At 43.3% G+C, this 16,108-nt stretch overlaps 1 protein-coding gene across 2 annotated transcripts in view; it reads right to left on the minus strand.

Annotated features, from left to right (window-relative positions):
• DYNLT5 (dynein light chain Tctex-type family member 5) overlaps positions 1–16,108 on the minus strand; it is a 32,676-nt gene that overhangs the window by 14,203 nt on the left and 2,365 nt on the right. The window contains exons 1-3 of one of the 2 annotated variants that reach the window (XM_077333428.1): positions 5,254–5,392; positions 3,330–3,447; positions 1,414–1,502 (exon numbers count right to left, since the gene is read on the minus strand). In XM_077333428.1, the coding sequence (XP_077189543.1) occupies positions 1,414–1,502; positions 3,330–3,442 (202 nt within the window). In that variant the 5' untranslated portion in view covers positions 3,443–3,447; positions 5,254–5,392. Of the gene's footprint in view, positions 1–1,413; positions 1,503–3,329; positions 3,448–5,253; positions 5,393–16,108 lie in introns of those variants that run through there. The other variant, XM_077333427.1, reaches the window with a different exon arrangement.

A 16,108-nucleotide genomic window follows, 5' to 3' on the forward strand; every position in this document is an offset into this window, starting at 1 on the left:
TCTTTGCCAGGTCTATGGTTGAGGCCAACACTTCAAAGGAAGAGCTGGACCTGCCAGGGTTATTCTTGGTGGTTAAATGAGCATCAACTCCCTGCCCTCTGGGACATGAATGGGTTAGGTAGGTTGCTAAGTTCCACTGCCACTTGGGTCTGGGTGGGATTCTTTAGGTTTCTTGTAATGTATTAGGAGTTTTTATCGGAGATTTTATGTGCTGTAACCCACCATGAACCTTGTGGGAGTGGCAGGCTATAAGTCTAATAATAACAACAACAACAACAACAACAATAATAATAAAGAAACTAGGGGCAAATCCCATTGTATCCCAGAATACAATGGGTGCTAGGATCTCCAGGTGGAGAAAGGAAGAAAGGAAAGGGGGTAAAGGAGGGGGAAGGAGGGGAGGAAAGGGGGTAAACGAAGGGGAAAGAGGGGAGGGAAAGGGGTGGGAAGCTGTAAGATTGCATAGGCAAGGCCGGAGCTGTTCCCACCCCAGCCCCCACCCACCAGCTGGTCGGCCTGCACATGGCAGGCCGGCACCTGCTTGGTCTGCACAGTTGGCCGAGTGCACGGTTCAGAGGCTGGCTGGGGCCACATGTGAGTCAACAAGCAGGCGGTGGGGATGACTGGCTTTGCAGCTGCCTCAGGCCTCCACCTCCTCAGGGCATCCAGGCTGCTGTATGGTGATGAGGCCAGGGCTCACTTCCCCCTGCCCCCAGCCATCACCTGCCAGATGGCTGGCCTCTGCATGGTAGGGCAGCACCCACCTGGGCCACATAGCGGGCTGAGAATGCAGCTTAGAGGCAGTTGCAGCAGGCGGGCCGGCAGGTGGTGGGGAGGGCTGGCTTCCCCACAGCAACTGGTTGGCCTGGCACTGAGGCCGGGGCTCACACCCCTTTACCCAGCCCCTGCCTGGTAGCTGGCTGCCCTCCTGGTGGCAGGACAGCCTACTCAGCCTGTGCAACCAGCTGAGCACGCAGGCTGTGCCCATGGGTGGGCATGGGGTAGCCAGGGTTCATGCCACAGCCCCCCATGCCTTCTTCCCTGGCTCTCAGCAGCAGCCCCCCCTGCAGTGCCAAGGCCAGGCCCAGCAGCTTGCCAGGCAAGGCAATGCCTTGGGTGGTGGATGTCCTGATCCCCCCAGCAAGCAGTGGAGGCCAGGCCTGGCCCCTTCTCCCTCCCTGGCCCCAGCTCACTCACCAGCTGGTTCACTTCTGGTTGTCAGCACGGTAGAGCAAGCTGGCACTTCTTCCATGTGGAAGAAGTTGGGAGGGGGATGCAGCCAAGTGTGGAACAGCCTACCCGATTGGCCGTTTGTCGGCCGCTGGCCAATCAGGTACGCAATGAGTCCCAACTCTTCCCACCATCCCTCTGCAGCTTTATTTATGGTATACATCAAGAGTAAGGGATTCTTACCTAACTGGTATGTGTTCTCCAGCTGAACAGGACGAAGAATGTCATCATGGTGGCCTTGTTCATCCATGTAAGACACTGTACTCATGGAGCTAAAGATAATCCCCAACAATAATTATGTTAACTGTTATTTGTTATACACAACATGAAACTAATTAGATGCAATTAGATGCAAAGCACCACAATAAAAAGGCCGCAAAGGCATACAAGGACTCCATGAAATATTTCACTACTAGTAATCAAAATACAGCGGGCGCTAGGCTGGGGAGCCCCCGGCAGCGGCACACAGCGCGGCTGGCGGGGGCTCCCTGGCTGGCGGCTTGACGCGTTGAGAGGCGCTTCGCGCCTCTCGCCGTGTCAGGCCGCCGGCAAGGGAGCAACTGCGAACCAGGCTAGGCGCGGCTTGCAGTTGCTCCCTTTTCGCCAGGGCTGGAATCGGAGAGGCCAATCGGCAGGCACTTTGCGCCTGCCGATTGGCCCGGCCAATGGTCTGTCCAGAGGAAGGGATCAATTGGCACCCTTCCTCATCCCGGACAGAGCCCGCCCTAACTCCTCCCCCAAAGCCCTTACGGCTTTATTTAGTCCGCGGCGTCCGTGGCGCCGCGGGCGAGGTTAGGATACCATTTCAGAATACTATCAGCTAGCAATAGAGATATTTTTGTTTCTTCCCAAGAGAAATTAAAGTTAGGTACACATTACAAAGCACATGTAGCTCCCTTACTCTGTGCTTGCCTTTAGCCCTTAGTGTAGGTCAAGGAGGAATGTCTCCAGAGAATAAAAGGGCAGGTGAGGGAATTGAATCTTGCATTCTTTTGCAGAGGCTGATTCTCCCCTGCAAGAGTTCTTTACACACAGAACAACATGAAGATCTTTTGTCAGTGCATCCATTATGGATCCAGTACTTTAATATCCAAATGCATTTTCTCTTACCATAGTACTGTCTTAGACACTTAACTGCCCATTTCTTACCTGATGAGAGCTGAAATTGAGCAGGTCTGTCCCATGAGTGTCCCCTGCTTATTATATAGATGGCTACTCGAAAATACAGCTCACAATACGGTCTGTGTTTGCAAGTATATTTCTAAAACATGTTTGTGCATTTCCATGTGGGCTATACAATCTATTTTTAAACTCATGACTATGAGTGGTTATTCCTCTCTTATGAAAAGTGAAGAAGTCACATTGTAACCTTCCCACCCTATAAACCTTTGGAATTGAGAGCCAAACACACAGCTGTCATACATGTCCAGCTTCATGTGCCAAAGAAGGCAGAAAATGGCTTTGAGGTTGCCAACTGACTGAAGAAAAATGCTCTACCACTTTAATAAAGGCTTGATGAGATTACTCCAAGCCATAAAAAGCATTACCTGAATGTTTCCACATGCTAGGTAAAGGTATCCCCTGTGCAAGCACCGAGTCATGTCTGACCCTTGGGGTGACGCCCTCCAGCGTTTTCATGGCAGACTCAATATGGGGTGGTTTGCCAGTGCCTTCCCCAGTCATTACCGTTTACCCCCCAGCAAGCTGGGTACTCATTTTACCGACCTCAGAAGGATGGAAGGCTGAGTCAACCTTGAGCCGGCTGCTGGGATTGAACCCCCAGCCTCATGGGCAAAGCTTTCAGACAGCTGCCTTACCACTCTGCGCCACAAGAGGCTCGTACTTCCACATGCTAAGCTTGTATTAAATCAGGATGTTTTTCTCCAGGCTTGTTGGCAATCTTGTACTTTGGCAGGAAGTTACCCACAGAAGCCCAGATATATCATGAGGCACTGCCATGTAAAAACACCTACACTTGGAAACTGTAAAGTAAAATTTTCTTAAGCTGGATAACAGAGCAGTCCAACAAAGCAACTGAAAAAGTCGAGGGATGACAAGTTAGAAAATAGCATTCCAGGAGAAGTAAAAGGGCTACTTACTCTTTAGTTCTTCCAAGAAATTCTTTTGCCTTGATTTCATGGCTTCCTAAAGAGGAGATGCTGCCTCTTTTCTTCAACAAGCGGGCTGCTTTATCCCTCACAGTGTCTGACATGTCTTCTATAATAAAGAAAAGACGGTTTTAGCTCAGTCAGATCAATGACCTGGAAATAATTTCAGACTAGATGGATCAAAGTAAAATTTTATTCATTTTATTCATTTTAACAATGAATTTTCATTCATTTTAACAATGGAGAAGAAAAGAACAGAAAATTAGCACAATCCATTGCATTAAGATTCAACATATTTCAGAGCGACTAGATGGATCTTGAGGTGCTACACTAAGGCCCATTTTATATTCTGAAGTGAGAGTGTATTCTCAAGGTCACTTAGCATAATGTTAGGTACACTGCTTGTTCTAGATTGCGAAGAGCTCCTGAGTAGGTACATTGTGGATCCCAGGATTTTGGATAAAGACTAAAATTAAAAGATAAATCCATCTAGTCTGGAATGGATCATAAGCATGCACACACGCAGCCTCTCCAAAAGACAAGTTCTATCGGCTGTTGGCACAAGTTGCTAGTTCAACTCGGCTGGAATATAGATACAGGTTGCCAAATCTCTCCCCAGGCCCAATTTAATAATTCAGTCAGTCAATTTGCTCCTATTCAGACAAAGCTTATCACTGTGTGGTTTTAACAGTGGTGACAAGGAAGAAAGCCAGTCTGATTCAGTGTTTAGCTCTGGAGTGGAACCCAGAGATGCAGGTTCAAACCCCCATTTTGCCACTGAAACTCAGTGGGCAATCTGGGTTGGTCCAGTCACAAGTACCTGTGCAAGTACCGGGTTATGTGTGACCCTTGGGGTGATGCCCTCTAGCGTTTTCATGGCAGACTCAATACGGGGTGGTTTGCCAGTGCCTCCTCCAGTCATGACCATTAACCCCCCAGCAAGCTGGGTACTCATTTTACCGACCTCGGAAGGATGGAAGGCTGAGTCAACCTTGAGCCGGCTGCTGGGATTGAACTCTCAGCCTCATGGGCAGAGCTTCAGACTGCATGTCTGCTGCCTTACCACTCTGCGTCACAAGAAGCTCTTACCTTGCAGAAAGGGTGGGATAAAAAAATGAATGGATAGAAAGAAGACTCACAGCTCTCACTGCGGGCGAGGTTAAGAATAGGTGTAATGTAAAAGCCACAAAGCAATACCTGAACAGCAAAAGAGGCACACCAAATGACCAGAACTTTAATGGTAAAGGGGGAGGGGGAGAGTTCATATGCATCGAAAGGTAAATGTGGATTGTGGCTCAAGAAAGCTCACGGCAAAGCCCAAAAAGTTGCAACAAAAATTTTGTTTTAATAAAAAGTTTTTTTCTAGGGAAAAAAAAAACCAACCCGAAACCACACCGTTGAAATTCTTTTTCATTATTTTTAAAATTGTATGTGTGTGGCTTCTGAAATAACTCGGAGAAAGATTTTCAAACTGGCGCTTTGTTTTGGAAATAATATTATCATGGAAACAGTTTTTTTTCTATTGCATTCGCCTGACTTCAGTTTAGTCTTGCTCTCCAGGATTTGGGGCAATCCCTTTTTAATTTGCTCCCAAAAACGTCTGCCGCGATATCGTTTTGGCTTGAACAGCCTAACCAGAGCCTAAGCCCCCCCCCCCCCGGCACGCCAAGAAACCCCCGGCGGAGGCCTCCGCGCCACTCGGGGCTCTGCCACGCAGCGCTTCGAAGCGTGGCTCGGCGAGGTGGGGCACAGGGACGGAAAGTGAGGCGAACCCACGCAGCTCTTCTTGCCTCTTAGCCGTTTCAGCGGATGGATAAGGGACGCAAACCCAAAGGGACAGCCAGGCGTTGGCCCGCCTTCCTCACCAGGTCTCCCCCCACGCCCGCATCAGCCCCTCACGGAGCCGCCTGCCTACCTCTCCTCTTGCAGTCGGGCTGTTACTTGTTTCCTGGGCGACAAGGCCAACCTCCACACAGCCGGGAAGGGCGGCCGCAGCTTTGTCCCCGCCCCAAGGGGCTGCTACAGATGAGGAGAAAAGGCGGCTCCCCTGCCTTTGGCTGGCCCGGAGCCCGCTTCTGTCGCTTCGCCCGATGCGTCAAAGCGGACCCACCGAGAACCAGCGGCGCCGTCGCCCCTCCAAGCGCTGCCGAAGACGACTGCGAAGTTGGTCGCCTTGTTCCTCTGCAGCGGCGACCTGGGGCTCTTTCTCAAGTTCTTCCGCGCCCTCTCCAGTTCGGGCGCCTTCCTTGCAAGACTCACCCTGAAGCTCCGGGGGCCTTGCAGCCTCCCCACCCCACGAGCCGATCCCGATAGTCATCATGGAGTCCAGCAAGGCGAGTGGAAACAAGCGATCTCCGTAGCCGTGGGTTACAAGTCGAAGGGCACGTGCTAGAGGGTTGTAGTTTCACTCGCTGCGAACTTTAAGGCGATATTCATTGCGCGGGTCACAGTTCTTTGTCTTGTTCCCAGTGTTCGGCTGTTTGTTGTTTTCCTTCCAAACCAGCTTTGTTCCTATTTTTCTTACTGCACCATCAGATATCCGCTTTTGTGAACCCCTTGTAATGATTATACAGTGGACTGTGTATTGTCCTGCCTTTTCAAATGCCGTTTTAAAAATTATGTAAGTTTGAAAGGAAGGCAGAATCTCTTTAGCTTCAACTCAGATTCAGGTGTGTGTCCCTGTTAGTCTGAGCTAGCAGAACAAAGTCTGGCACCTACTCAAATCTTTTTCACTGTGGTGATCCTTATTCCTTTTATATGTGTGTTATACATACATACAACGTATTCTTTTTTATAGTCTCTCATCCAACTTAACTTTTTCACGTTCCCTCCTTCTGGCCATTTCTGATCTTGTTGAATTTGATATTTTCTATGTTTTTTTTTTCCAAGTGGCACCTTACTTGAGGTTTTTCCTGTTGCTTGGTGCTTATCTTTCTGGTATGTTTTCAGCCTGTACTTGCCCCAGCAAGCTCAGGGTAGCATGCATGGCATTTCCAGCCTTGTTTTATTCGCTCAGCAATCCTGTGAAGCAGATTAAGACTGAGGGCACTTCCACACATCGAAAAAAATAGTGTTATGTCAGCGTACTGGTGTAGCGCTAAATATTATCGTGCCTCCAGCCATTCCTCACCTTCTTGCTGTCTCGTTTCTGTTTACCTCACCTTCTTGCTGTCTCGCTTCTCACACTTCACACTGCCTGATGGAAATGGAAGAGAGCAAGTGCTTTACATGCAACTCTTTTCTGCCTGCCAATCAAGCCAGGCAACCAATCCCCCTTTTCAACGTTTTAAAGGGCCTGTGATGCCCACTAATTTTTTTTTTAATTCAATACTTCTCTGTTGAAATGCCTGTGCATCTAATCATAGATGCATAGTACCGTATTTGCTGGCGTATAAGATGACTGGCCGTATAAGACGACCCCCCAACATTTCCACTCAAAATATAGAGTTTGTTATATACCTGGCCCACCCCTGCATTTCCCTGTGACTGGCACTAGTGCGCAAGTGTGCATGTGTGAGCTCTGTGTAGACAAGGGGCGGGCCGGAGCGCCACTGCTTCCCACCGAGCAGAATGGGCTGATCACGCCGAAAAGGCTGGCACCCCTGTCTCGCTGCTGATGCTTGCTGCAGCCACGCTGATGACCCGCCGCAGCTGCGCTGGATACCGCGCGATACTGGATGGTATGTAGAATGAGGTGGGCGGGCATCGGGAGGCCACTATGGGCACTGGGCGAGCATCAGGAGGCCACTATGGGCAGCTATGTCTATCCCAACTGAAGTGCACACGGCATATAGGACGACCCCCCCCCACTTGGAGGCATGTGTTTCAGGGGGGAAAGTAGTCTTATACGCCAGCAAATACAGTACTTTTTATTGCCACCCCTTATGGAATCACAAGTCTTGTTACTGTAAAAAAAAAAAATCTTGTTCCTGAGTTTTTGGGGTGGACTTTAGAGAGGCAAGCTTTGTGTAACAACTTTAGGTAAAATTCTTTTTGGCTTCGCCTGCATGCTTTTCATTGCTCTAGGCAGTTTGCTTTAAAAAAAAAAAACCATCACCGGGAGAGGGAGGCGAGTGCGAGGAAGGGACATCACCTCCACACATTTTTGTTTGTTTGTGGCCTGCTGGTTGCTTTCTAGCTGGCGGTTTTTAGGTTGGGAATCCACTTTATGCGATTCCCCAATTAGCGCTTTAAAATGGAGGCTGTAGGCAGCCGTTTGCTGCCTGGACACTGGATGTTGGTGACATCATGCGGAGTGATGACTCCTTAAGGTAAGGCTTTTGCTACGTTTAACAGGTGCAGAAAGGACCTGACTGTGGGACTGGTGATGGAGTAAGTTTCATGACAGAGTGAACTCTGATTTCCCAGATTGTACCCTGCTACTCTAACTGCTATACTGTGCTGAATCTCTGCATTGCTTGATTTATACTTATCATCGGAGCTTTTTTTATGGCAGTACCCACTGGTATTGAGTACTAACACATTCCTGGGCGAGGGGTTTCCCACATTCTCAAGGGGAAAATTGGTTGAAATCAGTGCAACTTTATATATTAATATGAACAGCTTTTAAAAAAGCAAACAAAACCAGCAGTGCTTATCTTTACAAAATTCTTTGAGATACACCTTTTCCAATTTAAATCCTCCCTCTCATTTTGGTTCTCTCTGCAGCTCAAGTCCTCATCTTCTGTTTTCATTTTCCCTCAAAATGTCTTTGTTTCTTCACATACCATGCATACACTTGATTATGGATTCTGTTTCTTGCTTGATCCATGTGCCGTGTACGTCTCTCAGAGGTACCCAATAGACAGGACTGAAACATTTGTTAAAAGTATTGCACACAGTACAGTAGTATTTTTAGATTTTTCATTTAATTTCAGGGCGGGGGGAATCACATTTCAATTACAGCTTATTCTTTCATTTTTTCTTATGTATAGAATTTAATAAATTTTGTTCTGAAATGGGGACCCTATTTGTTGTGTAATGTCATTAATGATAAATAATTGCATATTCAGGATTTTATGAAATGGATGACTTAGGGTAATCATGAAGGAAAGACACTTATAAAAATCATTATTTACAAAAAATAGACATTTGTACTCTAATCTATATGGAAAGAAACATTGACAATATGTGGTGTTATGATTATCTTCAACAATACAACACATTAATATTATCAGTGATCAGATACAAAGCTTTGCTGCAGTGTTTTCTGATGCAACATACCTTTCATATAGTTTACAATTTTTCTCCAAGACCATCACATTAGCAGCAAAGCTTTCATCACAGACTAAGCAGTAAACAGGGTCAACTAGACTAAAAAGATATTTCATTGCACACATAGGCAGAGTCCAGACTTTTAAAACTTAAATGTTTAAAAATATACATGTGTATTTTGAGTCCACAAATATCTATAAACAGTTTATACACAAGGGTTTTTTATATAAAATGATATACTCTGATATCTGATAAAATGCCAGGAAATCTAATTTAGGCCTCGAATGTCCCTTACTGCTGAAGTTGCAGCTAAGAATTAAGACCTGTAAATGCTTATACACATGCTTAATTGTACACAGCTAAGCAGTGCCTTTGAAAAAGCATGTGGACAGTCATTTGACAGGACTAGAATTAACATTTTAGTTGGGTTGAACCTGTCAACAAAATGCAAACGGAACAATTTACTTGCCATAAACACATATTACCTCTAAATGATTCATCTCACCCTCTAAGATACCAAATCACCTTTTCCAGCTAAAGGATGTGATTGTTTTGTAAGCCCCGTATACTGGGGTATATATATTCTGAGCATCAGTGAAAGGTTGACTATAGACTTTCACCTACTGCTTGGCCTGTGTTTGCACATCGACATGCATCAACTAAAAACAGCATTGTCCAGCAGTAACAACTGTGATCCCACTTAGAGTTAGTGTTTTTATTTCTAACCACATCTAATGGTGGAAACGACTGACTCACCATAAGATACCCAGGACTACTAGAAATGACTCATGGTAAACTTGCAAGGAAACAATTCCAGATTTGGAATAGGCCAAAACTGGAATTTTCACTGTGAGGAAAAATATTTATTGTGGTATATTGTTTTGAAGTAATTACACATTTATTCAAAATGGTAAACTTCAAAATGAAGAATTGAACAAGTAACGCATTCAAATAATGCACAGTAGAAACAACAAATTACATTTCAGTATATTGAACCAACTCGGCACCCAAGGAGATTTCAGACATTTGAATTAAACACTCTTTTATACTATGTTTAGATTTTTTTTAAAACCCTTGAAGTTTTCCAGAGTTTGTTTTACTGTATGCAGACTTTGAATGTAAGTTCTAGTAAAATTCTGTACAGAGAGAAACTTGTGATTTTCCTGTTGTCCTACTGTAAAGATAGAAAATGGACGAACAGGAAACAGAAGCCGTCACCACAGCTAAGCTAAACCTTTAAGTAAAATAATTATTTCACATTTTATTGTCAGGTTGTTTAAAAATATTTATGCTTATCACGATCCAGCCATTTCAAAATGTTATTCATATAAAAGATACAGAATTGATTGCGTAATTATCATGCTAGAAGAATCTTGGGAAAGCACCACGAAAACATTTGGTTTGGGGTGATTCAGGAGTGGTGCTCTCTGTTTACAGTGCATTTTAGACTAGCACTTCAGCGGATTGACTAGGACCTCAAAAGTCTCATTGAGTACATGCAAGAATGGTGCTCAGTTCAAGCACTGTGCAAAACCACGGTTTAAACAACCTAACTATAGTGTGATTGATTGCAGGCAATTCCACTGGTCAAGAGGTTGTCAAAGTTAAGTTTTAAACTATGGTTTTGCTTCCTGTATGGTTTATTCCTTGGAGATGCCTTCCCAGTCTACAAAAGGTAGACAATGAAAACATTTCAAAGATTTCATGATTTCAAAGATTATTTGTGAGTAATCCTGGTTTTACAAGCTAACTGTAATTAAAACAAGCCATTGCTTTGCATATTCTGAACTGTGTATGGGCACATTAATTTCTTCAGGTTTTGTTTAAATTTTAAATTTTCAGTTGCTTCTAGCAGAGGGTTCCTTGTAACATGTTGGAGAACATTGCTGAAATATGCTGCAAGTCTCAGGAATAGCTTACTGGAGTTCAGAAGGATCTCACTATGCAGTAATTCAGAAAGGGCAATTGCCATTGGGACTGTACTCACACAAGGATGTGATTTTTCTCTGGAGTGGCATATTGGGTGTCTTTACTTTATTTGGGAACTTCCATGTAATGCCATGTTCTTTCTGAACATGGCTTCTGGAATTTCTCTTTGAAGCTGGAACAGCACACTATGTGCAGGCAGAGCCTACATGTGAAAGTCCTACCTGCAGACAATGAGGGGAGAGACAGACAGCACCACCTCTGGTGCTCTCCCTTTAATAGGACCAAAGCTCAGCTGTGAGCCAAAGCTCAGCCATGTCTGGCTAGCTGATAGGGAATGAGGAGGGGTGCTGCCAACAACAGGCAGGGCATGTATATGCCAACCCATCATCTCTCAATCCCAGTCACTGCTGCTTGCACAACAGAAGTGGCTTGTCCTGCCCAGTATGACAGCAGCCTAGCATCTGATTTTCATTTGCCCAAATCCATTAAGCAGAAATTTCATTTTCTTACTTTAGCTGTTTTGGTTCCCATCCCTAATGCATAAATGTAAAGGTGGAATCACAATATGTCATTTGAATGCCCAATTATTTGATATTTGATGCACCCCAGGAAACATGTTTTTGTCTATGGCACGATCTGCTAGAAACTGTTAACTGCAGAAACATTAAATAGACACCCAGGGGAAGGGGAAAAAAGTACAGTAAGGATTTGCTTTGGATTATCCCTGACCAAAAATGTGTTCAGTTTATGTACAACAAGGAAAGGAAGGCCGCTTTGAGACTCTATCGGGTAGTGAAAAGCGGAGTATAAAAATCCACTCTTCTACATTAAATAAGTTTCAACAAAGGGAAAAAACACTTGTGCTATCTAGCTGCCTGAAACAAGAATCAAGCCTGAACTCTCCCTAGAAGCTGAAATGACCAGATTGTGGATGTTATACTTCGGTCACGTTTTGAGAAAACAAAACTCACTGGAAAAAGGCAATAATGCTAGGAAATGCTGACGGATGCAAGAAAAGAGGAAGGTTTAACATGAGCTGGATTAACTCAATCAAGGAAGCCATGGCCCTCAGTTTGCAAGACCTGAGCAAGGCTGTTCACAATATGACAATTTGAAGGTCATTAAGTCTTATGGCTGCTATAAGACAGAAGCGACTTGATAGCACTTGACATACACCCATCCCCACACCAAACTAGAATGCACACACCCAAATTATTAAAAGGGAAATAAAAAATAACTTTAAGAATTAGTTCACAGATATACAAATACACATATTCACACCATGCCACATGTGATTCTACAAACCATCCTTGTGTTTCATTGGATGCATAACCTCTACATCAGAACCCAAATATGAAAAATAAGCAATTTAAAAAAACCCTAGATTTTACAGGGAACAGACATACATCCATTTCTATCCAACAATGCATTTTATGCTGAATGCTGTCATGGATAAAATATGCATCAAGGAATAATTTTAAAGGATAAATTCTTATTTTAGCACACTATTTTGTAATATCTTGAGTGCTGGAGAATGTTTATTACCATTAAAATTACCAAGAACAATGAACAAAAATAAATCTAAAGTGCAATGATAGTATGTTCTGGTTTTCTGTAACAGCTATAAATATGAGCTATGGCTAACTAAGGCTTCATTGTATGCCATAGTGCAGGGAGCAAAAACATCAGCCATATTGCTTTTTAATACAACAAAAACATGTTCTAATAGTGTCTATCCCACACCCATTTTTTTCATAATCATGCATTTAGTCATAATAGCAAATCCTCATTAAATTCAACTGTATTCTCAGGAAAATAAAATCTGTTCATATTTTTTAAGAGATGGTGGTAGGCCTGATGGGATGAGAGGTGACAAATTTCTAAAACTTTTGCTCAGCTATTAATTACTGGACATGACTTTGCATCTGGATTTGTTTTCTGATCCAGCAGGTCTGCTCTACAGTAGAAAGGATGATTTGCTGTCTGTTGGAATGTAGTTTTTCGATAAGCTCATATATGAATATGGCTCACAGAATGTAATGTTTATGCTGCTGTTTATGTTAAAACTGGAGTGGAACTGACCTAATCTGAAGGCCAGGAGGAAGAATGGGGGAAGTGTTTGCTGCTATTGCTTATGTAAACATTAGAGGCTGGGGGTGGGGGGGGGGGGGAGGCACGCAAGCAGCCTTTTGTACCTTGTCAGTGACTTTGGGGGGGGGGGTTGGCTTGGTAGCTGCAGGGTGTTCCTAGGGGATGGAATTGGGGGGGGGTGGATTGTTCTATGCGCAGGTACTTTTTGTGGACTCACCCTACCTGTGTCAATTTATATTCCAATTCTACTGTTGTTGAATAAAAATCATAAAAAAGGTTTTACAGTTTAGTGATTATTCTAATTGGCCATTACTTGCTAGGCCAGCAACCCTAAAAGGCCCAGTTAGTCCCTGGGCCATGAGGCCCAGTAAAATCAAAATTAAATATTGCACCTGACCCTTCTCCTTTTAATGTTTTTGAAGTATAACTAAAGCAAATAAAGAGAGTGGTATTCTACTAATCTGGAATACTAAGTTAGTTCAATGATTGACAAGTTTGGACTTTCTCCAAAGAAAGGACTTCTCAGCTTTGTACAGAAATAATACATTTTTATAGCCTTATTTATAATTTAACTTAAGACAACCTACACCCAGCCCTATGTAACTTTACACAGAAACAAGTCCTATTTCAGTAAGAAAGATTGTTTGCCTTCTTCTCACATGCAATATATAGGAAGATTTGTTTCTAGCTTTAGCCGCTTGTTAACAGGACAGCTGGTGTAGTGGTTAGGATTGCGGATTTCTAATCTGGCAAACCGGGTTAGATTTCACGCTCCCCCACATGCAGCCAGCTGGGTGACCTTGGGCTTGATAAAACAGCGCTGATAAAACTGTTCTGACTGAGCAGTGATATCAGGGCTCTCTCAGCCTCACCCACCTCACAGGGTGTCTGTTGTGGGGAGAAGAAAGGGAAGGCGACTGTAAGCTGTTTTGAGACTCCTTTGGGTAGAGAATATAAGGAGAGAAAGATTCATTCTATATGTTCGCCCCGTGAGTATTTCAATTAATCACAGCTGGCTGACATACTGCCCAGCCATTAGTTCTATTTAGGTATATGGAAAGTTAAAATACTGAGGACAGCGTATGTTTGCCTCTCAGAATTTTATAAGTAAATATAGACAAAAGGGACGGTTTATAGTGTATACACCACACTTGTAAATGAGTTGGTACTTCAATGTCTCTATGCAGTATACCCCAGCTAGCATCCCTACACTGCAGAGCCAAAGGCCGGGGTATACTTTAAATAATTTCTTTTCATAGAGGCATTGAAGTACCAACTCATTTACAAATGAGAGGAACAATCACTGAGGAAAATTTACTTTGAAAACGGGAGATATCTAGAAATCCGTTTTGGTTGGATCCTGCAATAAAGCCACAAAGAAATAAGAGACCTTTTATCTTATTTTACTTTATTCTGTAGAAAGCTTGCAAACATTGACAGTAGCCTTGGGATAGGTTTTTCTTTCTTTTTTCTTTGAATTGGATAGCAACACTCTATAAGATGGAGGGTTGATCATGGTGTCTCCCCTGCCAGGTAAGTAATGTCTCAGATGGTAGGGCTCTTGAATTGCTGCTTATCGATAATTGCTCGGAGACCACTGAACGGGTAGCCAAGTTTTTATCTATAGTAATGACACATAGGGTAAAGAAGTAAACGTCACTGGCTTCATCTTTTTGTATTTGCTGCTCCCTTGCCTGTTGTAACTTTCCACACAGTTTTTTAGACTTTTATTACAGAACCGATTTGTACATTGTTTTATATCGTGAATGCCATTAAAGATTTTGTATTGTATTGTATTGTATTGTATTGTATTGTAGATGAAGGCTTGCCCATCCCCAACAAGTACTTCCCTGTCACTGCTCAGCTGGTCAGTGGGGTGAGGGAAATAGTGACAAAGAAGAAGAGTTGGTTTTTATATACCTCTTCATTACTTGAAGGAGTCCCAAAGCAGCTTACAATTGCCTTCCCTTCCTCTCTCCGCAGCAGATGCCCTGTGAGGTAGGTGGGGCTGAGAGAACTCTGACAGAACTGCTCTGAGAACAGTGCTAACAGGATTGTGACTAGCCCAAGGTCACCCAGCTAGCTACATGTGGAGGAATGGGGAATCAAACCCAGCTCTCCAGATTAGAGGCCACCACTCTTAACCACTACACCAAAGTGGCTCCTGCAAGAGGATTAGTAAATTGTTTAAGTTGAATACTACCAAGGAGATGTAGCAGTAGATTATGTCCAGTAGTGCCAAAGTTGTGAGATATTAGAAAAAACTACTTTAGAATGTTCTTTTTACTTGTTAGTCTAATATTTACCGGTGACTCATTTTATATATAAGGCTAGAATCCTACACAAAAGGTACTTGGGAGGAAGTTCCATTAAAAGCAATAGGACTTGCTTCTAGATAAATAATTCCAAGACAGAATGATAGTATCATGTCCAAAGTAATTTCAACATCCCACTAGATGTTCTATTTGAGGCAGATATTTAGAATTCTTCAAAAGAACATACAAAAGTAAACTTGAGAGTTATGAAATTTTAAAAATAAACAACTAAACCATGTCTTAATGAGAGTCTTCCTCATATTACATCATCAGTATTTTTTTTTTAAGAATGCTCATTGTACTTCTAGGCCAGTGATTCCCAAAGTGGGTGCTACCACCCCCTGGTGGGTGTTGCAGTGATCCAGGGGAGCGGTGATGGGCCACAGGTGCATTTGGGGGTGATTAATAACTATTAAAATTTAAAAAAAAATTAATTTCCAGGGCGCTGAGTAATATTTTTTCTGGAAAGGGGGCGGTAGGCCAGATAAGTTTGGGAACCACTGTTCTAGGCTATGAATCAATATTCCATTAATTTTTTTTTTGAAAAGTGTACTTACTGCATACATTCACTATTCAATTCAAGCTTGCACAACAGCCTCTTTTTCTAGAACAGCTTGGTGAGAAATTGGGTCAGTTTCTAAAGTGTGTATCAGTACTCTTTGGTTGCACTTAGATATCATGAACAGAGGTTTGCTTGCAATGAGCACCCTTTCTTCATGCATAAAGCACAAACAGAAACTTTTGGTTTCAGAAGTCCCCAAACTTGTCTCAATGCCAATTTGTTTCCTCCCCAAAAATCAGGATTCTAAATCATGGTTAACTCCTGATTTAGAAGGATCTCAGTGGGGAGGTCTACTTCAATTCATCTAGGAGGCTAGGAAGTCACAACAAATTGGACTTGGATTGAAAATTTCTATAACAAAAAAATCTTCAACTCTGCAAGAATGGGTTGGTGGTGTTTTGAGCATAGCAAGTCAGCTTTGTGGAAATTTGTGGAAATCTGTTTCTTAATAAAATCTGAATAGATACATATTTCAATTAGAGAATATTAGAGTGGTTGATCAAGGCTTACAACAATTAAAAAGGCATTTTGGTGGATCTCTAGGTCTACCAATAACTGGCTGTGGTACAAAGACTTTCAGATTAAGAATAAGGATGAGTTGGATCTTGTCGCTGAATAAATGTAAGAATTACTACTTCAGAAAAAGAGAAAAGCAAAAG

Source organism: Paroedura picta, chromosome 4 (genome assembly GCF_049243985.1).
Source record: "Paroedura picta isolate Pp20150507F chromosome 4, Ppicta_v3.0, whole genome shotgun sequence".
NCBI lineage: Eukaryota > Metazoa > Chordata > Lepidosauria > Squamata > Gekkonidae > Paroedura > Paroedura picta.